The 25,842-nt window shown below is 42.4% G+C and overlaps 1 protein-coding gene across 1 annotated transcript in view; it reads left to right on the top strand.

Moving 5' to 3' along the window:
• The window catches only part of SKAP2 (src kinase associated phosphoprotein 2), a 363,025-nt gene that overhangs the window by 189,027 nt on the left and 148,156 nt on the right, over window positions 1–25,842 (top strand). The window contains exons 5-8 of the mRNA XM_073677891.1: window positions 5,033–5,107; window positions 6,518–6,601; window positions 20,735–20,859; window positions 21,738–21,792. Of these exons, the coding sequence (XP_073533992.1) occupies window positions 5,033–5,107; window positions 6,518–6,601; window positions 20,735–20,859; window positions 21,738–21,792 (339 nt within the window). The remainder of the gene's footprint in view (window positions 1–5,032; window positions 5,108–6,517; window positions 6,602–20,734; window positions 20,860–21,737; window positions 21,793–25,842) is intronic.

Raw genomic sequence — 25,842 nt, 5'->3', positions numbered from 1 at the left:
GCAATTAATTATTTATCACCATTCACAGGATAGGTAACATATGTTTTTTTTTATGGGACAACCTATTTCAGAAGGTCAGCTCTGTTTATTCATACATTTCCAGGAAGAATAACAGAGGAATAGCACACTAAATTGATCTAAGTAACAGTGCTACAGAACCATTATTGTAGGTTTATCCTCATAGATTGTAAGCTTGCGAGCAGGGCCCTCACTCCTTTTGGTATCTGAGTTATGTTTATTCTGTAATATCTTCTGTACAAATTCTTTCTAAAATAGTAAAGTGTTGCGGAATATGTTGTGTATTTATGTATATAAAAATAAAAAATTTCATTAGTACAAATATATACTAAAACAGACAAAAGACATGTTTAATGCAAAAGCTGAAAAATATTCTCTTCATTAGGAGGGAATGTGAGTACGTATTAACCTGTAAATGTAGATATATTCAGACTCATCACAAGAAGGGCAATGTCAGGGGCGACTATACAGAAGTTACGGTCTTTAGGTATATTTAATAAAGACCAAGTAGGCTAAATTACTGGGATCTCGTCTGGTATTAAAGTTTGGTAAGAACTGTATAATAGTATCATTTGTTCTACTACTTTGTGCAAACATGGAAAGATCAGAATTAATGTATTATTTTTGGAGTCTCACTACAAGTTAATTTACTGTCAATTATGCCTGTAATGGTCTATGTGGCCATAGAAATCCCATTGTATGAGGGCATATTAACTCCCCAACCTTTTGGTGCATGAGCCATTCCGTCACAATAAGAAGAAATTGAGAGAAAAACAACACTGACAGTTGTCACCTAAAGGGCATCTCCGCTGTTAACAGAGACAATGATATTGCATTCTTATCTTTTAACATTAAAGATAGGTTTGTGTAGTGTTAAAAGCAGGAAATGTCAGAGAACGTCCGCTGCCACATGACGGAAATGTAGTCAGCGCGATATTTAAAATATCTGATGGCCCCTTTAACGGAGTGCTCCTTCTCGCTCTTGGCACAGGTTATTGAGAAAGATGAATCTCTAGTATGCTCATTTTGCCGCTACTGTCTCCCTGATATAAAAAATTGCCCTTGAATTACGATGTTTTCATTGTATTTCTTACTTTACTGCAGCGGCTTCTCGTAATAAGGCTAATTTAGATGATGTGTCCTCCGGACCTTGCTCAACCTCCCGTCTATTTTTTTTTCTTCTAGCTGTCATTTTGTGATTACATTTTTAAACATTTCCACAAAGTCAAGTACTATTTGTTACATTGTGATTTAAGCTGTAAGTCATAGAGATAAAGTACCAGCACTTCAGCTTCTGCTTTTTTACAAAAGAGTCTATACAAGAGGTCTTGTCATATTTAGTATCAATCATGTTTCCCATGCCAGGCCATCTCGTATATTGACAACTAGGAAATTATATTTATGTACTGTCCATCCAAAACAATTTGAAATAGCCCTGCCAGCCGAAAGCTATATTAGACCGAGTCTGCGCTACTGACAGATCCTCAAGACATTAACCCCCTTATGAGTATGAAAATCACCGCCTAATCCAATTCTAGTCATTTAACCCTTTCTCCACAAAGCTTGTTTACATCTTCCTGACCAGGCCATTTTTTTAAATTCTGACCAGTGTCACTTTATGAGATAACTCAGGAACACTTCAACGTATCAAAGTGATTCGTGGATTGTTTTTTCGTGACATATTGTACTTCATGTTAGTGATACATTTAAGTCAATATTTTTTGTGTTTTACTTGTGAAAATATTGATTTTTTGACAAAAATTTAGCAATTTTAAAACTTTTAATTTTTATGCCTTTAAAGGGGTTGTTTACTACTTTATATTATCCCCCCAATGTATTCCCCCCGGGGCCCATAATGCTTTTTGCAAATACCTTGTGATGCAGTTTCTGCCTGTGAGTGGCGCTATCACTGGCCGCTCACAGACATCACGTGACCCCCGGCTGCAGCCGGCTCTGACATCCGCTGATGTCACGTCATGATTCCGGATGCAGCCGGGGGTCTCTCTTCTGCGTTCCATGGTGGATGCTGGGTTCTGGGTGGGTTTTTTCCCCTGCGGTAACCCCGCCCACAACCCAGCATCCACCGCAGGGACCACGTCACTAATGTCACACCTCACTTGACGTGACATCAGTGGCGGGTCACGTGATGTCTGTGAGTGGCCAAGGATAGCACCGCTCACAGGCAGAAACTGCATCACAAGGTATTTGCAAAAAGACTTATGGGCCCCGGGGGGATACATTGGGGGGATAATATAAAGTAGTGAACATCTTCTTTAAGCCACATAGTTATATCACATAAGATAGTTAATAAATAACATTCACCACATGCCTACTTTACATCAGCATTAGTGATGAGCAAGTATGTTCCGTTAACCCTTTCAGCGAGCATTCTCGGCCGAGTATCTTCAGCGTGCTCGGGTGTTATGTTTTAGTCACGCCGTGTGCATGATTTGCGACTCTTTGACAGCTTTAATACATGTGAGGAAAGCCTAAGAATCAGGCATTCCTCACATGTGTTAAAGCTGTCAAACAGTCGCAAATCATGCGCAAAGAGTGACTCAAACATAACACCTGAGCACACCGAAGATACTTGGAAAACACCTGTGCATGCTCTTAAATCTCGAGTAGCAAGCATGCTCGCTCATCACTAATCAGCATAATTTTTGAAGCTTTATTTTTTTTGTTAGGAAGTTAAAAGGGTTAAAAGTTTATCAGCAATTTCAAATTTTTCCAACAAAATTTAGAAAGCCAATTTTTTGAGGGACCACATCACATTTGAAGTGACTTTGAGGGGCCTGTGTGACAGAAAATACCCAAAAGTTAAATTATTTTAAAAATTGCACCCCTCAAAGTGCTCAAAACCTTCACTGCCTATTAATATAAACCCTCTACTGTCTGCTTTGCCTTTGCTGGTTATTAAAAATGGGGGAACCTCAAAAAATGATGTGGGGTCCCCCCTATTTTAAATAACCAGCTAAGGCAAAGCAGACAGCTGGGGGCTGATATTAATATATTTGGAAGGTCCATTGATATTGGCCCATTTCCAGCCTAATAATACCATCCCTCAGTCGCCCCAGAAATGGTGCATCCATTAGATGCACCAATTCTGGCGCTTAGCCTCGCCTCTCCCCAATTACCCTGGTGCCTAGGTATCTATCCGACACCCACATTACTAACCCCATATTTAAAAATAAAAAGACACACACAGGAAAAAAAAGACACACACAGAAAAAACAAGTTTATTTGAATAAAGACTCCCCCACAGATTCCCTGGTTTACCCATTTATTATTGAAAAATAATCCCAGCAGCTCTAACGTAATCCATTGTGGCTCCCACGACATCCAGGGATTCTCTATTGCAACCTATGGAGCGTCTTTCTGAGAATGATGTTTCATAGATTACTCGTGGGAATGTCTCACGAGCGATGACATCAGTAACAAGGCTATATAGGTCACTCTCGGTCATGTCTCACATTACTGACGTCATCGCCCTTAAGACATGACCGTGAGTGACCTATGCAGCCTCGAGAACGAGGTTCCATAGGTCACTCGCGGTCTTGTCTCATGGGCGATGATGTTACATATGTTGCCGGAGAGAATCGCTGAATGTCGTGGGAGCCACAATGGATTATGTCAGAGCTGCTGGGATTATTTTTTAATAATGAATGGGTAAACCAGAGAATGTGTGTGTGGGGGGGTGTCTTTATTCAAATAAACTTTTTTTTCCTTTGTGTCTTTTTCATTTTTAAATACAGGGTTAGTAACAGGGGTGTCTGATAGACACCTCTCCATTACTAACCCCTGGGCTTGATTCCAGCTGACATTACACATATTACACAGCTGACTTCAACCCCAAAAACTGTTACCTCGATTGCCACCGCACCAGGGCAATCGGGAAGAGCCGAGGCTAAGTGCCAGAATTGGTGCATCTGATGGATGCGCCATTTCTGAGGTGGCTGAGGGCTGGTCTTATGAGGTTCGGAATGGGTCAATATCAATGGACCTTCCCGGCTTATTAATATCAGCCCCCAGCTGTCTGCTTTGCCTTAGCTGGTTATTAAAAATAGGGGAGACCACACATCATTTTCTCTTGGGTCCCCCCATTTTTAATAACCAGCAAAGGCAAAGCAGACAGCTGGGGGCTGGGAAGGTCCATGGATATTGGCCCATTCCCAGTAAAATAAGACCAGCTCACAGCTGTCCGCTTTCCCTTGGCTGATTATTAAAAACGGGGGACCCCATGTTTTTTTTCATTTAATTATTAACAAGTACAGTAAACTACACACACAAGTCACTGCTCCACTCCTCCACGTGGACCTCCGCCTCCTGGTTCAAGGTTATTATTTTTTTATTCTATGTTATTTTAAGTAATTTCCTTATCCACATTTGTTTGCAGGGCAATTGTCCTGCTCTTACTTTGCTTCCTTTTGCAGCCTCCTAGCCCTTACTATGACCATTTTGCAGCACCAAAGTTCGGGCCCCCTATTAACTTTTATGGGGTTTGGGGTCCAGTTCAAGTCAAGTTCTGGTACCCGAACCGAGCTTTGGACTAAAGTTCTGCCAAACCCAATGTTCCATGGGTCCTTTCATGCCTAGAAATAATTGCACATAGTTCACTCTCCAGTTTTTCTACCTCTAATCTGAAAACTTTTAATTGTATATTATTATAGCCCCAGCAAGAGTGTAAAATTGGTTTTACAAAATCTAAGGTGAATGGCAAATAAACATTTTCTGAAGCAGATGTTTCAGATTCCTCATAGCCCGACGTACAGTAATCTTTGTATGGGGCTGGTAATGGTCTGATATTATAGAAAACAGCTGTATGATTAGTAAACCAGCTCCAACATTATGTCCTGCACTTCATTCATTGTGAGGACAGCATGCTGGCAACCATAACCCACCTGCTCTGGAAATTGTTTTATATATGTAAGAAAGGTTTACGTGCTGTTCATGGTATAATATATATTAATACTGACAAGGAAATTACATTGCAAAACCACTTTTAATTTTCTAGGAAATGTGTATCCACCAGTTGCTGCTCAGGATCTGGTTGTTACAAAAGGAGGTTATCTTGAGAAACGAAGGAAAGGTATGCCATATTTCTGTGTTAAAATATCAAAGCCAGATGTACTTATTTTATGCAATGTTCTGTGTGCAAACGTTCTCTTAACCCCTTCATGAGCAAGATAGTTTAGAGGGGTTGTACAAGATTAGAAAAATATGGCTGCTTTCTTCTTGAAATAGCTCTATACCTGACCACTTGTATTTGATGCTTGAAGCTTAGCTCCACGGACGTGAATACCAATACCAATACTTCGCCTAATTTGTGGATAGGTGTGGCACTGTTTTTAGGAAGAAAGCAGCCATGTTTTCTAATCCTGTACAAGCCCTTTAATAAAATATTATTCATGATCACCAGAAAAAAGATTCTTTATTATACAGCAGTCAAGTCCTTTGGATCTTATAGAGAGAATATATGGGGGCATCTACTTTCAGTGCAGAGCATGCCGTAATATGTTGTGGAATGAATCAAAGCCAACAAAGTAGTATACTGTACAGCAGTACTGAGCACATTAAGATATATATGGATCCCGATGACCCAAGTTGTAATACGCCAACCCCTCCACCTTCTCATCCCAAAAAGTAAAAGAAGGTGGACTAACTGAAAATTCTGAACATATGTTGTTTATTGTGTTTTGGAGATTGTTGGCTAAATATTTGAGTCAAAATGTTTTGACTATGGGTAAAGGAAGAACATTCCTAATTTTAGAAACTTCTAAACGGAACCACGTTAGATTATCCAGAACATTTAGATGGGTCCTTTTTTATCTGTGATCTTCATGAGGACCTTTCTCTGGATTTTTTTTTAATTTAAACTGATTACCTTCTCGGCGCTGCTTTATTGATTCTGGGATAGTTTTTCTTTGTCTTCTGTGCCCTTCCATTCCAACATTATGCCTCCTGTTTAAAAAAACAGTGCAAATTTTCCTTTCAACCAACTGGGAGTAGACCACAGATCTTCTTTGTGCCCAGTTAGTCGAAAGGAAAATTTCCACCTTTATTACTGGGGGGGCAGGGCATAACTTTGGAATGGAGGAGCACAGGAGAAAAAGAAAAATTGTCCCACAATCAGTTTAAATTGTAAAATTCATTAAAATGTTCTCTTTAACCCATCATATCCTGAGATTTGGGGGTGTGAGATGACAAGATTTAAAAAACAACTTGATTTTGTGATACTTTGTCATAATATGTCACTACAACGTAGTGACCACACAGTGGTTGTGATATAAGTTGGCACTTGTCAAGGGTTTTTATTTCATGTTGAAATATTCTTGTATTAACATTGTTTCGCATGAAATTGGTGTTTTTAACTATATTTGGGCGAAGTTAAGGGTAGACTTGGGTAGACTCATCCAGACCTTCACTGTGTGCTCCTAACTCGATGTGAGCAATAGTCTAAGAACCTGTTTTAATACTGAATGCTTTTTCTCCATGTCAGATCACAGCTTTTTTGCATCAGAATGGCAAAAGCGTTGGTGTGCACTGAGTAACAACATCTTTTACTACTATGGGAGTGATAAAGGTAATATTCCTTTTTTTTATTTTATATAAGAAGTGTAAGGCAGCACTAGTCATCATAATGGGGAATACTCGCTGCACCGGGTAAATTAAGCACACGTGCAATGTCCTTCCGGTATTTCACAATACAGCCGTTTATTATTATCATAAACCGCAGTTCACACAGTCCATCTTAGTTTATCACCGGCATGTTTACACACTTAACATCCGGGAGTCTCTCAAGTAGCAGACAGGCCCAAGTGGCCCAAGTAACAGCCTTCAGCAAGGTAATAAAATAGCAATGTCCATATCAATGTCCATATAACACAGTGTATTACCTTTGCCGGGTTTAGCTGCTGCAGTCCATTAGGCTTGCCACCACTGTGGCTTTGCGGCTTCCCAGGTAGGGGTCTCCAGCCGTCGTTCCCTCAAAGGCCACTGAAATCCACACAGGATCCAGGCTTTGCCTTTCAGGACTCTTCACCAAGCCTCTGCCTTCCAAGGCCACTAGCATCCACTCACAGGATCCAGTCTCGACCTCTCAGGCTGCTAGGCTTCACTCAGCCTCACTAGGCCTCACACGAACGGTGTCCCACACACATGGGGAACTGGCCTCATGCCTCTCACAGAACACACCTGTCTCCCATCAAGCAGGGTTTATATATGCATCCCGTGCACACACACACATACTGACAGGACCTTGCTGATGTCACAGTCATGTGATCAGACAGACATTCTGTGCGCGCAGGACCTGTGCTATGTCACAGTCATGTGACCAGTCACCTGAGGGGGAAGGTACATGGTCAGGTAAAACACATCCTGGACCATTACCGTAATGCCAGCAAGTCGCTGCATTACATATCCCCCACTCTGTTCAAACTTGTGGGGTTGAACACATAATATACACAATCACTATAACCCCCAGCTCACATAGAGACCATGTACTTTACAATTGTGCTACTCAGCCCCTGGAACATTAGTCAACGACATTAGCCCATTCCTTAGGGACCTACCATTTGTCACTGTCACTGTCTTCATCAGGTCACCTTTCCGGGTTGTAACCTTGTCAGGTCTCCCCCGCTCCCAGCGGTCAGTCATACAGCGGTGTGACTCACATGCCCTGGTATCTAAGGTCCGGTTCGACTCCGTAATGTCCTGTCCTCTATTGGGTCGTTTGTATGGGCTGCTCAAACCTGAGTTACTGGAGGTCTCACTACCTCTAAACCCACGCCCACTACTCTCAGGACATCTTGAAAGGTCCCTAACTCCAGCTATAGCTGTTCTGTTATTTAGGGGGCCCTTTCTCTGTCTGGTCTCATAATTTCTAGACGGCTGCCATCTTCTGCTACTCAGATGATGCTGTCTAACCACTCGCAGTCTAGCGAGATTCAACTGTTCTACCTCTTGCAGGTAGGTCACTCGGTACTCCAACAGCAGGCTTTCTTCTGTTCCTACAGCGGAGAATGATACCATGCCGTCTTCGTCTGGCATCCGGTCCTGACGATCACGTGGACTGCTTACTTTCACCACACATGACTTCTTGACCATCATCTGCATGGCTCGACCATTTCTCCCAACGAGCTTCCTCACCAGAACATGAGGCAACCGGATGACCTCTTCACGCATACTGTGAGCTTTCCTCATCAACTCCAGTTGTCTAACGGCTTGTTCCGTCTTCAACCGGAGAAACCGCTTCGTGCGAATACATCGCCAGTGCATGTCACTTAGGATAGCCACCCTCTTCACTGTGACTTCGGTCGTGGACAGGACCACCAGCTGTTTAGCTTCTGAGGTCAAGTACACCATACAGGCTCCCACGGCCTTCTTAAGCTCCTCATGCACGGACTCACTGGTGCATTCTTCCCTCAAATCCTCGGGCACATCTACGAGGCACTTGTACCAAGACGTTTCGGTCTCACCAGTGGTTTCCATACGATCAACCAGCTCAGGGTTCTGGGACAACTGACTTTCAGCTTCTTCCCCCTTTACGCTTCCCCTGAGCTGACTCACAGCTACAAATTCACCAATTTTTGTCTTGACCACTTCCATCACATATTTATCTGTGGTTAACACTCTCTTAGCTCTCCTCAGGCCCACCCTCTCTTGGTATAAGGGAGTGAGTGCAACGTGTTCGCCCTTTTCCTTCTCCAAGAAGGCCTCGTTCACTGAGTGATACTTTGTCAGGCGACTTTGAGCCCGGAAACTTCTTCCTCTAGCTCTGCCACTCGCCTCTCAGCGGCCCGTCTCTGAAGCTCCTCTTGCTTCCAATGGGTTTGTAGCGACTCCTTGATCTCGGTTCCTACATCCACCGAATCATCCGAGCTCACATCACTCGAGGAGGTATCTGCTTCATACCTCCCATCACCAGCAGCCCACTCCTGGCCCTGGTCTGTGGCTTCTCCGATAGACTCCTCCATCTGCTTCTGCTCAGCCTCCATCTTGCTGAGCCTTTCCTTAAGGCACGTCTCTGCCCTCTGGAGATTATCACAGAATGTCCGCAGCTCCTTCACCTGAGCTTCCAGACCTAAGGTCTTTCTGCGGAGATCACCATTTTCATTACGGGTGTCCTGCAGAGTGGTCTCAACCACTTGGCGTATGTGCTCTGCATCCACCTTATCATCCTCTAGTTTTCCTTTAACCCTGAGGAGATCCTCATAGTCTCTCTTGATTTGTTGCAGTTCCCTATTTAGCTTTTCACCATATTCCTTCTTGGAGTCACATAGCTCCCGGTTGAACTGTTTGCGCAGTCATTTTAGGTTTTTGTCACGTCCGGAAACTTCAACCTGCAGCGCCTCTTTTAAGGCAGACAGCTCTACGTGTACCAGGGAGAACCTATCTTTCAACTCGCACAGCTCATCTTCAAACTCCGCTTTGTCAAGCCCCAACTGAAAAACCTCCTCTTTATTTCTCTGGAACTTTTCCTTCCAATTGTTGACTTCCTTGCTGTTTTCCTCCAGTTCTCGCTGCAAGTTCCTCACAACCTGGTTTATTTTCTACCGTTCAGACTCCAGGCCCAGCTGGTCTGAGGACACGATCTCCAGGTTTCCACATAGTTGCTGCACGTCACTCTGACCCTGCTGGCTGAAAGGCTCCAGCTCTTGGTCACGACTGGCCGCCTCCTCTTTCAGGGCTGTCAGATCCTTCTGACTCGGTACCGTACCGGAGGTTGCTACTGGCAACGTCACCTCCTCTTCTGCCTCGGAAGGAGGATCCACCCTTGAAACAAAGGTACACGTACTACATTTTCCTTATTTTCACTTTCAGCCAAGTCTACAGGAACAACCTTTTTGTGGCCCTTGCGCCGTCTACGAGATGGGGACTTTCTCACCTCGTCTAGCCCCTCCTGACTGACCTCCCCTTCTACTTTCGTAGTGTCACCGTCAGCTACGGGGTCTGTGTCACTCCCCATGGTGTTGTGGACTAACAGGTCACCTCCCACTTTGACGTCACCCCCTTCTACTGGAGCTACCCTGTTATCAACGGTCACATTGTCATTTTTAGGAGGTACCAACCCACCACCAGTAATTTTTTTCGATTTTCTATCCTCCACGCTGTTTTGAACAACCGCCCCTTTTTTAGACTCCGCCCCATTTTCAACAACCACACCGGCAGGGGAATTTTTACAAGAAAAATCAACAATAGTCTTAGGACTCAGTTCACAACAGCTCTTACCACCTCCCCGGGCACTCTGAGACAACAATGGCGCCCCCGGGGAGTTCACAGAATGGTCCGCTGCTGCCTCTCTGTACCGGGCCAACAGCTCCTGCCCTTCCTGCACCACGACCTCTTGTCGTTTCTCCCATACCTGCTGTTGTTTCTCAAATGCCTGCTGCGAGTCCTGTTGTTGTTTCTCCCATACCTGCTGTTGTTTCTCAAATGCCTGCTGCGAGTCCTGTTGTTGTTTCTCCAATGCCTGCTGCTGCGACTCCAATGCCTGCTGCGAGTCCTGTCGCTGTTTCTTAAATACCTGCTGCTGCGACTCCAACAGGCATTTCAATCGATTAACAGCTTCAGACTCATCTGCTGCTCCCTTCACAGCCATCATTATCTGCTCCTGCATTTCTTCAGGAAACTCCATTATGCCGAAGAGCGATTGCACATGGTCATCTAACTCCTTCTCCATTCCGTCTGGAGATACTGCACCATTCATGGCCATCACGGAACACACTAGACACTTTACACCGCTCTCCCCGAAAATTTTCGTGGCCCCGCCGAGCCACCGCAAAACCGGATTTGAGTGTGACGACAATCTTCGCAACCCCGCCGAGTTGCAGCAAACAACCGGATTTGAGTGCGACGACAATCTTCACAACCCCGCCGAGTTGCAGCAAACGACCGGATTTGAGTGCGACGACAATCTTCGCAACCCCGCCGAGTTGCAGCCAGATGCTTTAATTCCACATTTGTCGTCCTGTGCTGTTGCCCCTAGCAACCGGGCTGCAGTTGCCTCAAGCAACCGGACTGCAGTTGCCCCTAGCAACCGGGCTGCAGTTGCCCCTAGCAACCGGGCTGCAGTTGCCCGCATTCTCGAACCATATGTAAGGCAGCACTAGTCATCATAATGGGGAATACTCGCTGCACCGGGTAAATTAAGCACATGTGCAATGTCCTTCCGGTATTTCACAATACAGCCGTTTATTATTATCATAAACCGCAGTTCACACAGTCCATCTTAGTTTATCACCGGCATGTTTACACACTTAACATCCGGGAGTTTCTCAAGTAGCAGACAGGCCCAAGTGGCCCAAGTAACAGCCTTCAGCAAGGTAATAAAATAGCAATGTCCATATCAATGTCCATATAACACAGTGTATTACCTTTGCCGGGTTTAGCTGCTGCAGTCCATTAGGCTTGCCACCACTGTGGCTTTGCGGCTTCCCAGGTAGGGGTCTCCAGCCGTCGTTCCCTCAAAGGCCACTGACATCCACACAGGATCCAGGCTTTGCCTTTCAGGACTCTTCACCAAGCCTCTGCCTTCCAAGGCCACTAGCATCCACTCACAGGATCCAGTCTCGACCTCTCAGGCTGCTAGGCTTCACTCAGCCTCACTAGGCCTCACACGAACGGTGTACCACACACATGGGGAACAGGCCTCATGCCTCTCACAGAACACACCTGTCTCCCATCAAGCAGGGTTTATATATGCATCCCGTACACACACACACATACTGACAGGACCTTGCTGATGTCACAGTCATGTGATCAGACAGACATTCTGTGCGCGCAGGACCTGTGCTATGTCACAGTCATGTGACCAGTCACTTGAGGGGGAAGGTACATGGTCAGGTAAAACACATCCTGGACCATTACCGTAATGCCAGCAAGTCGCTGCATTACAGAAGGTATATTAAAACCCTAATATTGAATGAACCTTTTAATTTTTCTATCAAGAATAAATGCAGTAATTTATTTTAAAAAGTTGTAGATGTTTTTGTGGTGTACATAAATGGTTTGATAGGACATTTCACACATTTTTTTACTTGATTGAAAACATAGCACAATCTGTTGGCACATGCAACAGATTAGGACTTATTATAAGTGAAAGGAGGACTTTATACTAACCAGACAGCAGATGGCGATAGTGTGTAAAGTTATATGCTTGCTGTAATGTGGGGAGGGAAGCTCTCAATTGTTGGTTGTTTTTACTTCCTTTTCTTTCCTGAATGTGTTATGTCAGCAGCACACGGACTGTGTGACACTGAATTGTATCTCATGTTTATCCAGTATGAAGTAAATACTGTTTACTCAAGATATCTTGCTGATTGAAGCTCTCATAAGTACAGTGGTGACTGTACGAAAATGCACTCTGCGACAGGTTATGGGCCCAGACACTACAGGCCCGCACTACAATCCCAGTTTATAACCCCAGATAATGGAGCACACAGATAAGCTCTGTAAACAGAAGGAAATAAATCCAGATACAGAGTGACAAAGGAATTCATGATCCCAGGAGCTGGATATAATTACAGAGAATTCAACACAGGCAAGACATACAGGAACTATCAGCAAGAAAAAAAAAACAGGAGAATATCTTCAGTACAACTCTCTAAACAAGTAAGAATATATAAAGATGATGAGTAACACAGAACTGAAATTCACAGTAGCTAAACTGAATAGTGAAAATTATCAGTTATGGAAATTCAAAGTAGAGATGTTGTTATCTAAGGATGATTTATGGGAAGTAATTGTTACAGAAAGACCAGATCAAGATAATCAGACATGGGATAAGAAGAATAGACAAGCGAGAGCCACCATTAGCTTATTAGTGGATGATGCTCAATTAAAACATATAAGAAATGAAGAAAAAGTGAAAGGAATGTGGGAAGCATTAAGAAAACTGTATGAAAGACCTAGCTTGAATCACAAGTTATTTTTATTAAGAAAGCTTTAGAGTATGAGATTGAGTGCAAATGACGACATGCAGAAGCACATATTCTCAATGATGGAAGTGATATCACAGCTAAGATCTATTGGTGAAGACATTAAAGAAAGTCATGTAACAGCTATATTATTGTGCAGTTTACCAGATTCGTATACAGCCTTGATAAATGCCCTTAAGACGAGACCAGAAACTGACATTACATTAGATTTTGTGAAAACAAGACTAATAGATGAATATCAGAGAAGAGAAGAACAAAGAAATGATTCTTCTACTGAAAAGCACAGTGAAAATGCTCTTAAAGCTACAGAATTTAAAAAACCCTATAATAAAGAGACAAGAGAATGCTTCAGATGTAAGAAAAAGGTCATTTAAAGAAAGACTGTACCATATGGAAAGCAGAACAACAAAAATTACAACATAAAAAGCATACACAGAAAGTAAAAAACACAATTTCCGATTCATGTGAGAATAATTGGAATGGCACATTTAAAGTAACAGACAAGAAATCATCACTTGCTTGGTTTATTGATTCAGGAGAAACGAGTCATATGACAAGTGACAAGAATTTTTTTACTGATCTTGATTTAGATAAGAAAGAAGCCATTTATCTTTCAGATGGAAGCAAAATAACCGCAGAAGGTATCGGACAAGGTATGCTAAATTGTTCAAACAAGTTCGGACAAGATTCAAAGATACTTGTACAGGATATGTTGTATGTTCCAAAATTGGAAGGCGGATTATTATCTGTGAAACGTTTAACAGCAAAAGGACTTACAGTAAAATTCAAAGACAATGAGTGTGCAATTATTGCAGGAAACAAGGTAATAACCAAAGTCAAGGCAGATGAACAATTATATCATTTTGACACACCAAAGGAACAGATGAAGGTATGTACACATGATCACAAAAACTGTATTCACATGTGGCATAGACGTCTAGGACATAGACACCCTGACAGTATAAGGGAACTACAGAGAAAAGAATTGACAAAAGATTTAAAGATATCAGATTGCTCAATTACCGTAAGATGTGAATGTTGTATAAAATCCAAAGCCACAAGGATATCTATTCCAAAAGAAAGTGAGATGAAAAGCGAAAGACCACTTGATTTGGTGCATACTGATGTATGTGGACCCATGAAAGTGACTACATCAGGAGGCAATAGATGCATGTTGACTTTTATAGACGACTACTCAAGATACACAGTCACATACTTAATTAAGAACAAAAGTGAAGTTTTTGATAAACTTGTAGACTAAATAACAAGATCAAGTAACAAATTTCAAAGGAAGCCAATTGTCATCAGAAGTGATAATGGAGGTGAATTTACAGGTCACAGAATAGAAGACTACTATAGACAAAATGGAATAGAACACCAGAAAACTGTTCCATACACACCTGAACAAAATGGAGTAGCAGAAAGGAAAAACAGAACTCTAACAGAAATGATAAAATGTATGCTGACGGATTCCAAACTACCAGAGAAATATTGGGGTGAGGCAGCAATGACAGCTACATATTTACAGAACCGACTTTTTTCCAGAAAACTGACGAAAACTCCATATGAACTGTGGCAAGGTATGAAACCAAGTGTCAATCATTTAAAAGTTTTTGGATGTAAAGTTTTTATATTCATTCCAACAGAAAAACGTTCCAAACTTCAAAACAGATCCATGGAAGGAATATTCGTTGGATATAGTGAAAATTGCAAAGGATATAGAATCCTAGATTCCAAAACAGACAGAGTTACGGTGAGTAACAGTGTGACATTCATTGAAGATTTAAATGAAGACATTATGATTTCAGTTGAAACAAAAAATGAGAAAAACAATAGTGACATAACTGAAGAAATATCTGATGAGAAAGAAGTAGAAATTAATGAAGAACAAAATACTGAAAGTGAAGAATCACAACTACAAACAGACACAGAAAAAAGACGTTCAATGAGAAAGAACAAAGGAAAACCACCAAAACGTCTCATACACGACAAGCATAAGAAAAATCTATGAGCCTACCTCTTGGGAAGACATATCTAAACCTCCTGAAGAAGAACCTAATAAATGGATAGAAGCAACAGAAACAGAAATTAAATCCATGCATGATTCAAATACGTGGACACTAACAGATTTGCCAGAAGGAAGAAAAGGCATAGGATGTAAATGGATTTTTAAAGTAAAATACCAAACAGATGGCAAAGCTGAAAGATACCGAGCAAGACTCGTAGCTAAAGGGTATTCTCAAAAATATGGAGAAGACTATGATGAGACATTTGCTCCAGTTGTCAAACACGCTACAATAAGAACTTTACTTACAGTTGCAGCAATGAAACAGATGGAACTGAGACATCTGGATGTAAAGACAGCTTTTTTGAATGGAGATTTAACAGAAGACATTTATATGGAACAACCTCCAGGATTCAAAGATGAAAGAAATCCAAACAAAGTTTGCAAACTACAGAAAAGCATATATGGTTTAAAGCAAGCAGCTAAAGCATGGAATGACAAAATCACGGAAGTACTTACAAATGAAAAATTTCAAAGAAGCAAAGCTGATCCATGCTTATACACAAAAAGGCTGATTAATAGATGGATTTATGTACTCATATATGTAGACGACATTTTGATTTGTTTTAAACAAGAAAGGGATAAAGAAAACATTCTAAAAATCCTGAAGCAACATTTCGAAATCAAAGACTTGGGAAATGTAAAACAGTACCTAGGAATACAGGTAGAAAGAGAAGAAGACGGAAGTTTCCTACTGAATCAAAATTACATGATTCAAGACATAACAGAAAAATTTGGATTAAGGATGCAAAAACAGTAAAGTCTCCAATGAAAACTAATTGTCTCAAAGAGATGAACAGTGAAAAAAATATGCTACCAAATAATGAAGAATACAGAACAGCAATAGGAAAACTACTGTATCTAGCGACCGTTACAAGACCAGACATCGCAGCAGCAGTAGGAATCCTGAGTAGAAAGGTATCAAAACCAAATAAAGCTGATTGGAATGCCGTGAAGAGAGTAATGCGTTATTTGAAAGGAACTAGCAATGTTAAGCTGAAATTACCCACAAGTGATAATTGCATTTTAACAGGATATGTTGATGCAGATTGGGCTGGAGATCCAACTGACAGAAGATCTACCAGTGGACATATTTTTTTTCTCTCAGGTGGACCAATAAGTTGGACAAGTAAGAAACAGTCATTTGTGACACTGTCTTCAACAGAAGCAGAATATGTTGCCGCAGCACATGCGAGTCAAGACGTACTGTGGTTAAGACAATTGTTGACAGAATTAGGACAACCACAGTTAGAACCAACAAAACTGAAAGAGGACAATCAAGGATGTCTTGTTCTTGCTCAAAAGGAGTCAATCCAAGAACCAAGCATATTGATGTGAAATATCATTTCTTGAGAGATCATCAGGAACAAGGAGTCTTGAAATTAGAGTATTGTCCTACTGAAGAAATGACAGCAGACATCTTCACGAAGATGTTGAATGCTGATAAACACCAGAGACTAATAAAAAAGTTGGGTTTGATTGAATAAGTCCTTACTGTTGAGAAAAGGTGTTGGCATATGCAACAGATTAGGACTTATTATAAGTGAAAGGAGGACTTTATACTAACCAGACAGCAGATGGCGATAGTGTGTAAAGTTATATGCTTGCTGTAATGTGGGGAGGGAAGCTCTCAATTGTTGGTTGTTTTTACTTCCTTTTCTTTCCTGAATGTGTTATGTCAGCAGCACACGGACTGTGTGACACTGAATTGTATCTCATGTTTATCCAGTATGAAGTAAATACTGTTTACTCAAGATGTCTTGCTGATTGAAGCTCTCGTAAGTACAGTGGTGATTGTAAGAAGATGCACTCTGCGACAGAATCAGACTGCAAACTTATGAATCCCCCCAGCTCACACACTGTGTGCTGCGGGGATTGGCCCGGTTTCAGACCCGGTAGCAGAGGGTATGTATGAGTTGTATATACTCCTAGCCAGTGGGCGCAGCCTCACTTTCCATACACCTGTATGTATGGAGCGAGGCTGCTGTTCATGATTATGGCTTACAGCAAATGAAAACACAAAAGTCATTATCTCAGTAAATTAGAATACTTTATAACAACAGCTTTAAAATGTTTTTAAAATCCGAAATGTTGGCCTACTGAAATGTATGTTCAGTAAATGCACTCAATACTTGGTCGGGGCTCCTTTTGCATCAATTACTGCATCAATGCGGCGTGGCATGGAGGCGATCAGCCTGTGGCACTGCTGAGGTGTTATGGAAGCCCAGGTTGCTTTGATAGCAGCCTTCAGCTCGTCTGCATTGTTGGGTCTGGTGTCTCTCCTCTTCCTCTTGACAATAAGGTCAGATGAGTTTGCTGGCCAATCAAGCACAGTGATACTGTTGTTTTTAAACCAGGTATTGGTATTTTGGCAGTGTGGACAGGTGCCAAGTCCTGCTGGAGAATGAAATTTCCATCTCCAAAAAGCTTGTCGGCAGAGGGAAGCATGAAGTGCTCTAAAATTTCCTGGTACACGGCTGCGCTGACTTTGGTCTTGATAAAACACAGTGGACCTACACCAGCAGATGACATGGCTCCCCAAACCATCACTGATTGTGGAAACTTCACACTAGACCTCAAGCAACTTGGATTGTGTGCCTCTCCACTCTTCCTCCAAACTCTGGGACCTTGATTTTCAAATGAAATGCAAAATTTACTTTCATCTGAAAACAACACCTTGGACCATTGAGCAACAGTCCAGGTCTTTTTCTCCTTGGCCCAGGTAAGACGTTTCTGGCATTGTCTATTAGTCATGAGTGGCTTGACACAAGGAATGCGACACTTGTAGCCCATGTCCTGGATATGTCTGTGTGTGGTGGCTCTTGAAGGAATGACTCAAGCAGCAGTCCACTCCTTGTGAATTTCCCCAAAATTTTTGAATGGCCTGTTCTTAACAATCCTTTCAAGGCTTCGGTTATCCCCGTTGTTTGTGCACCTTTTTCTACCACACTTCTTCCTTCCACTCAACTTTCCATTAATATGCTTGGATAAGCACTCTGTGAACAGCCAGCTTCTTTAGCAATGATCTTTTGTGGCTTACCCTCCTTGTGGAGTGTGTCAATGACTGCCTTCTGGACATCTGTCAAGTTAGCAGTCTTCTCCATGATTGTGGAGCCTACTGAAACAGAGTAAGGGACTTTTTTAAACACTTTGGAAGCCTTTGCAGGCGTTTTTGTTAATTATTCTAATTTACTGAGATAATGACTTTTGTGTTTTCATTGGCTGTAAGCCATAATCATCAACATTAACAGAAATAAACACTTGAAATAGATCACTCTGTTTGTAATGACTCTATATAATATATGAGTTTCACTTTGTGTATTGAAGAACTGAAATAAATTAATTTTTTGATAATATTCTAATTTAGTGAGAACTTGTGTGTGTGTGTGTGTATATATATATATATATATATATATATATATATATATATATATTTTTAGTCGGAACTTAAAGGGTTTGTTTGGGAATTTAAGTTAGATATCAAAAAGATACAGATATACAGTTTAATCCAGAAGTTTCCATACACTATATAAAAAGACTAATATGCATGTTTTTCTCAATATCTGACATGAAATCAGAATAAACCTTTCCCGTTTTAGGTCAATTAGCATTTCCATGATTTTTAATATTTGCCAAATGCCAGAATAATGAGAGAGAGAATGGCATTTCTATTACTTACTGCAAAGTCAAAAGTTTACATACATTACATTAGTATTTGGTACCATTGCCCTTAATCTGAATGACTTAGGCCAAACATTTGGGATATCCTTCCACAAGCTTCTCACAATAGTTGGTCGGAATTTAGGCCCATTCCTCCTGACAAAACTGGTGTAACTGATCCAGGTTTGTAGGTCGCCTACATGAAATTCTCATCAGATGTCAGTAACAAGCCATCCAATCCACAGAGGCAAAGAAATAGATGTCCATAAATTAAATTATGTTTAATAATGAGAAATTATATAGGAAAAAAGTATTGAATACGCTTGCTGAAATTTGTTTAATACTTCGTACAAAAGCCTTTACAGGAGGCTTTACGACACCTCCTGTATGGAGAAACTAGTCGCATGCATTGCTCAGGTGTGATTTTGGCCCATTCGTCCACACAAACACTCTTCAAATCCTGAAGGTTCCATGGGCTCCTTCTATGAACTCTCAGCTTTAGTTCCTTCCATAAATTTTCTATTGGATTCAGATCCGGTGATCGCCTGGGCCATTCTAGCAGCTTTATTTTCCTTCTCTGAAACCAATTGAGAGTTTCCTTGGCTGCGTTTTTGGGATCATTGTCTTGCTGAAATGTTCACCCTCCTTTTAGCTTCATTATCCCAGTAGATGGCAACAGATTTTTATGAAGAATGTCTCTGTACATTTGTCTATTCATCCTTCCTTCAATCATATGAAGTTTCCCAGTGCTGTATGTTTTAAAACCGCCCTGTGCCATGATGTTCCCACCTCCAAAATTCACTAGGGGTATGGTGTTTAGGGGTTGATATGCAGTGCCAAATATGGTGTGTATCCAAAGAGTTCAAGTTTGGTCTCATCTTACCAGACTATATTCTCCCAGTATTTCACAGGCTTGTCCATGTATTGTTGAGCAAACTTTGAACACGCTTGAACATGCTTTTTATTCAGCAATGAAGTCTTGCGTGGTGAGCGTGCATACAGGCCATGGAGGTTGAATTACATATATTTTTTTTAAAACAATTGTACCTGCTGAATTCAGGTCTTTCTATAGCTCTCCACAGGTGGTCTTTGGCCCTTGGACAACTCTTCTGATCATTTTTTTCAATCCTTTCTCTGAAATCTTGCGGGGAGCACCTGGGTGTGGCTGGTTTATGGTGAAATAATGTTCTTTCCACTTCCGGAATTTGTCCCCAACAGTGCTCACTGGGAACTTTAGTAGCTTAGAAATTCCTTTGTAACCAATACCATCAGTATGTTTTGCAACAATAAGGTTGCAAAGGTCTTGAGACAGCTCACTGGTTTTACCCATCATGAGAAGTTTCTTGCCTGGCATCTTGGTAATGAGACACCTTTTTATAGGCAGGATTGCTTTCTCATTACTGATAGATTTCAGTTGGTTTCATGACTTTCCATGGCTTTGTACACATCTCTTTCTTCATATGTTCAATACTTTTTCCCTGTTTCATATCTCATTATTACAAATAACCTAATTTATGGACATCTATGGTTTGATCTCTTCCTTGTGTGGATTGGATGGGTTTTTACCGACACCTGGTGAGAATTTCTTGTCAATAGCACCTTTAGAAATGAATTTACTTAGAAAATTGGTGAGGTGTTCAATACATATTTCACCCGCTGTATATTAATGTGTCATATTAACGGATTATTTATTTGACTCCACCGGATAGTGCAGATAATTTGCCAAGGTTATTTGCCTACAGTATCATAAATATTTCCTTATTTTATGTTTTCTCGATATGATTGTACATGGATTTTTCGAAAATGTGCCTGAAAAAAAAATCTGAAAAGATGCTCATTGACATAGGATAAGTACATAGCACCAGCTGGAGTACTCTTCTCTAGTCAAGACTTTAATGAGTCCCTGGTATAAACTTTGCATATGGCTGCATCTAGCGTGTTTTATGTAATTCTGCAGTGATTTCCTAAAAGCTCCAGGCACAATACCATTATTTGTATGGCCAGCCAATAGAGATTTAACTACTGGTTGTTACTTTTTCTCTATCTCTGGCAGACAAACAGCAGAAAGGTGAATTTTCTCTAGAAGGGTACAGCGCCAGGATAAATGATACTCTACGCAAGGATGGAAGGAAAGATTGCTGTTTTGAAATCTACGCTCCTGATAAACGCGTCTATCAGGTTGGACTTTTTATGCATCTGTGTAAATTAAATTGATAAAACTGTAGCATCGGCAGTCTGGGAGAAAGAGGAACATTTGGGTTGTAACAGCTCACTAATCGGCAGACACATCTGTACAGCGCGCTGTTGCATAGGGGAATGTAATAAGAAAAAAAAATAAAATTCCCATAAAGTTCATGTGTCCCAAATTAATATGCAACATTGCTTCATACATATCAACTGTATCTGTTTCTTCTTCTATGTTTTACCGATGCCAATGATTATTTTTACTGTGTGATATGGTAAAGAAAAGATGAATTCCCAAGAAGATAAATGCTGATTTATCAATACAAACACCTTAAATACTAAATCACAACATGACCGCCAGGGGTATGAGGGAATCAGACCAAACTTGAACGTCAGTGGAGCACTTCAGAGATGTATCGTTTCTCCATCAATACAGAATGTAACTCTAATACACTTTAAATATCTGAAATTGCATTTGAAAATCATTTAATTAACTTGTCAGGTAATGTGTTGGAATCTGACAGGAACATTTTTAAGGAAACTTTACCCAGCAGTCTAAAGATATTCACGGGTGTCTTCTAATTGTCAAGGGCAAATTTCGTTCATCAGTTTTGGCTTTGACATTGATGAAGAGAAGCAGTTTTTTTCTGCACAGCTGCCAGCTGCTGATCAGAGTTTCAAATCCATCATCCTCTGCTCCAATTACGTAAATTTGTCAAAATTAACTGTACATTATAAGAAGCATCCTTGCAAGAAAAGTATCAGTAGACACGTAAAGAATTGCTAATGTCTCCGCAAAGAAATGACATGAATGCTCGTGTTTGCAGCCAACAAATCATTGGTGTCTGTTCCTTTTACATTTTTTTTTTCAGTTTGCTGCATCAACCCCCAAGGAGGCAGAAGAGTGGATAAATGCAATTCAGCAAGGTAAATACCAGAAATACTAGATTATAATGTCATATGTCCTATAAAATATGTATAATTATTTATAATAGTATAATAATACAATATTAAAGGTGTTGTCCATTACTTGGAAAACCTCTTCCAAAATACAACTGGACCTCCTGTAAAATAAAAACACCATACACTCATCTACCATACTGGCACCATTCCAGTGATGTTGGCGCGGTGTCTGCCAGCACAGACATGACTTTGTTATGTCAAGTGAATACTGCAAACTATCAGGGGGCTACTGATGGGCTGCAACGCACCTTTCTCACATCGCACTTTTCAGTTCAAGGAAATTGTGAAGGTGGTAGCCCATCAATGGCCGCTGATAGGCTGCAGTCCTCACATGAATAACAATGTCACGCAAGCGCCAGCAGACACTGTGCTGACATTACTGAACGGTGCTGGTGCGAGAGGTGAGTGTACGGTGCTTCTATTTTACATGGGGTCCTGTTCCATTTAACAAAGGGTTGGAAGAGAAAGGGAGAAAAGCGCGCTATGTGAAGGACTTGATAGGTAGATGTGCCGGAAACAGCCAAAAGGCCACTCACCTATTGGAGTTGTGCACCCCTGCACAACTCCAGTGTTAGTGTGAGGATGGAAGAAGCAGTGCCGTGTGCTGCAGACCACCGCTCGTGCTCACCACTTCCAGGTTCCAAAATTGCAGGCCACGTGTCCGCCCACAGATCACGTGACTCAGGATCAGATGTGCATCACCACAGGTCCTGAAAGTTAGGAGAGTGCAGCCCCCAACCGCAGGTCCTGAATTGAGCAGCCAAAGGGGAATTTTATAGTGGGGGGATTTAATAATGATTAACTAGAAGCTGCTCCTGCCGCTAACCCCCAAAGGGGGACTGAAAGTGGTCCAAATTAAATAAAATAAAAAAGCGGTCTATTGGGCGCTAAAAGAATGACCACTAGAGGTGAAAATTTTTTTCAGGGCTAAAAAATAAATTGAATGAGCCCTTTCCACAACGCGTTTCGACAGTGAACTATCTTCCTCAGGTGATACAACATGGTTTTGGTTATGTTTTGGGGTTGCTTTGCTGCATCTGTAGCGGACCACGGGGCAGGACTCAAATACGGTACAGTAGACGAGAAGGCAGAAACAAAACATCGGCTTTATAGGCCAGAAAATAAGCCTAACAATTATTGTAATGATAATAGCAATGATAGATACAAGGTGAGATAGCTGGAGCATGTCACACAAGCTGCGCTCCAGCTATTTCAATGCAAAGTTCAATACAAACAATATAAACAATTTGTACAAACTACTCTCTGCTAAATTCCTACCTGGCTTCCGATAATCAGGCCGCTCTGCTACAGCGTCCTAGATAAAGAAACCTGCTCTACACCCTAACATAGTTCAACACTGGTGTCACACTCACAGTTCTGTAGCACTTAGAAGAAACTCTGCTGGCTGATGATTGGTCCAGATGTAGTAGAGCCGAGTTTGTTGTTTTGAGATTTTCCTTCAGGTTGATGGATCCTTCCTCTTCCGGATCTGAGAAAGTCTCCTTCCCACTTTCAATGTTGAGGGATCACTGGTACCATAGAGTTGTTTCCTCCCTCAGGTTACAGATGCTGAGGGAGAACTACCCTGGCTGTGCAATGCACCTCTTTCCTTCTGACACGGTCCTGGAGATCGATCCTGTGATAACCAGGCACTATCTTCTCCCTTGCTAGAACACACTTATTGTCCTGCCTGTCCCTCACAGGTACCAATCTCTCACAGGGCAGCACAAGTCTCTCACATGCAAAAGTCTCTCACAGGCACGAGTCTCTCTCTTTACTTCTTGAACCAACACTTCCTGTTTCTTGTTCAAACCAACACACAGAAAGCTGGGGAGAAGCAGGGGAGAAAGGACTAGTCCAAGTGCACACAACTCAAAGGGGAGTATTGTCTCTTAAAGTCACAGTGTAATTCAGTTGTTAGCAGGGGCTGACCCCCTAGAGATCTGGCACAAACATCTGGCAAAACATTGGATTGTTCTGAAGTGGCTACTATGAGCCGTGATCTAAATCTTATTGAACATCTGAGGAAGGAGCTGAAACCTGCAGTCTGGAAAAGGCACCCTTCACACCTGAGACAGTTGGAGCTGTTTGCTCATGAGGGGTGGGCCCAGGGCCGGCGTCAGCACCCGGCGCACCCGGGCAAGTGCCGGGGCCCTGAGCAGGAGGGGGGCCCACTCACCGTCGGGCACCCCGCCACGCTATGGGACCCATGAGCGGTGCAGTGCCGGTGTCAGTGCCCGCTCCCCCCGCTTACTCAGGGCCCCGACACAATACTTACCTCCAGGGCCGGCGTCAATACTTACCTCCAGGGCTGGGCAAGTGCCGGGGCCCTGAGCAGGCGGGGTGGGGCCCAATCACGGTCGAGTACCCCACCGGGCTATGGGCGGAAGAGAGCGGTGCCAGCTCCCGCCCTTCTCCGCTTGCTCAGGGCCCCGGCAGCCGGATACTCACCTCTCCCCGTGCCTCTGCAGCTCCACTGTCTTCCTGCTGTGCGCTCCCTGTGACCTCTCAGGTCAGAGGGTGCGGTGACGTCTTTCCACCACGCCCTCCCCTGAGCCATCACAGGCAGCGCAGAGCGGGAATAAGCCGGAAACGCTGGAGTCCGGACCTGAGCAGCGGCAGCAGGTGAGGAGGAATGAGGTGAGTATTTGATTTTTTATTTCTTTTTTAATGTATGGAGGCATGGGGCATTATATGGGGGGATGACATCCTGCATGGGGCATTATATGGGGGGGTGACATCCTGCATGGGGCATTATATGGGGGGAGTGACTTCCTGCATGTGGCATTATATGGGGGGGTGACATCCTGCATGTGGCATTATATGGGGGGGTGACATCCTGCATGTGGCATTATATGGGGGGGTGACATCCTGCATTGGGCATTATATGGGGGGGTGATATCCTGCATGGGGCATTATATGGGGGGCGACATCCTGCATGGGGCATTATATGGGGGTGACATCCTGCATGGGGCATTATAAAGAGGGGGGTGATATCCTGCATGGGGCATTATAAAAAGGAGGGGTAACATCCTGCATGGGGCATTATAAAGAGGTGGGGTGACATCCTGCATGGGGCATTTTAAAGACAGGGGGGTGATATCCTGCATGGGGCATTATATGGTGGGGGAAAGGGACATCCTGCATGGGGCATTATATGGGGGGGCATCCTGCATGAGGCATTATATGGGGGGAAAGGGACACACTGCATGGGGCATTATATGGGGGGAAAGAAACATCCTGCATGGGGCATTATATGGGGGGTGACATCCTGCATGGGGCATTATATGGTGGATGACATCCTGCATGGGGCATTATATGGGGGGTGACATCCTGCATGGGGCATTATAAAGAGGAGGGGTGATATCCTGCATGGGGTATTATATGAGGGGGAAGGGACATCCTGCATGGGGCATTGTATGGGGGGGAAAGGGACATCCTGCATGGCGCATTACACTGTGTGCCGAATTATTAGGCAAATGAGTATTTTGATCACATGATGCTTTTTATACATGTTGTCCTACTCCAAGCTGGATAGGCTTGAGAGCCAACTACCAATTAAGTAAATCTGGTGATGTGCATCTCTGTAATGAGGAGGGGTGTTGACTAATGACATCAACACCCTATATAAGGTGTGCTTAATTATTAGGCAACTTCCTTTCCTTTGGCAAAATGGGTCAGAAGAGAGATTTGACGGGCTCTGAAAAGTCCAAAATTGTGAGATGTATTGCAGAGGGATGCAGCAGTCTTGAAATTTCCAAACTTTTAAAGCGTGATCACCAAATAATCAAGCGTTTCATGGCAAATAGCCAACAGGATCGCAAGAAGCGTGTTGGCCAAAAAAGGTCCAAAATAACTGCCCATGAATTGAGGAAAATCAAGCGTGAAGCTGCCAAGATGCCATTTGCCACCAGTTTTGCCATATTTCAGAGCTGCAACGTTACTGGAGTATCAAAAAGCACAAGGTGTGCAATACTCAGGGACATGGCCAAGGTAAGGAAGGCTGAAAAACGA

The sequence above is a fragment of the Phyllobates terribilis genome, unplaced genomic scaffold (assembly GCF_046119375.1).
Source record: "Phyllobates terribilis strain yellow unplaced genomic scaffold, ASM4611937v1 Scaffold_4__5_contigs__length_816908805, whole genome shotgun sequence".
In the NCBI taxonomy this organism is placed as follows: Eukaryota; Metazoa; Chordata; class Amphibia; order Anura; family Dendrobatidae; genus Phyllobates; species Phyllobates terribilis.
This window is presented reverse-complemented; position numbering and strand designations above follow the sequence as displayed.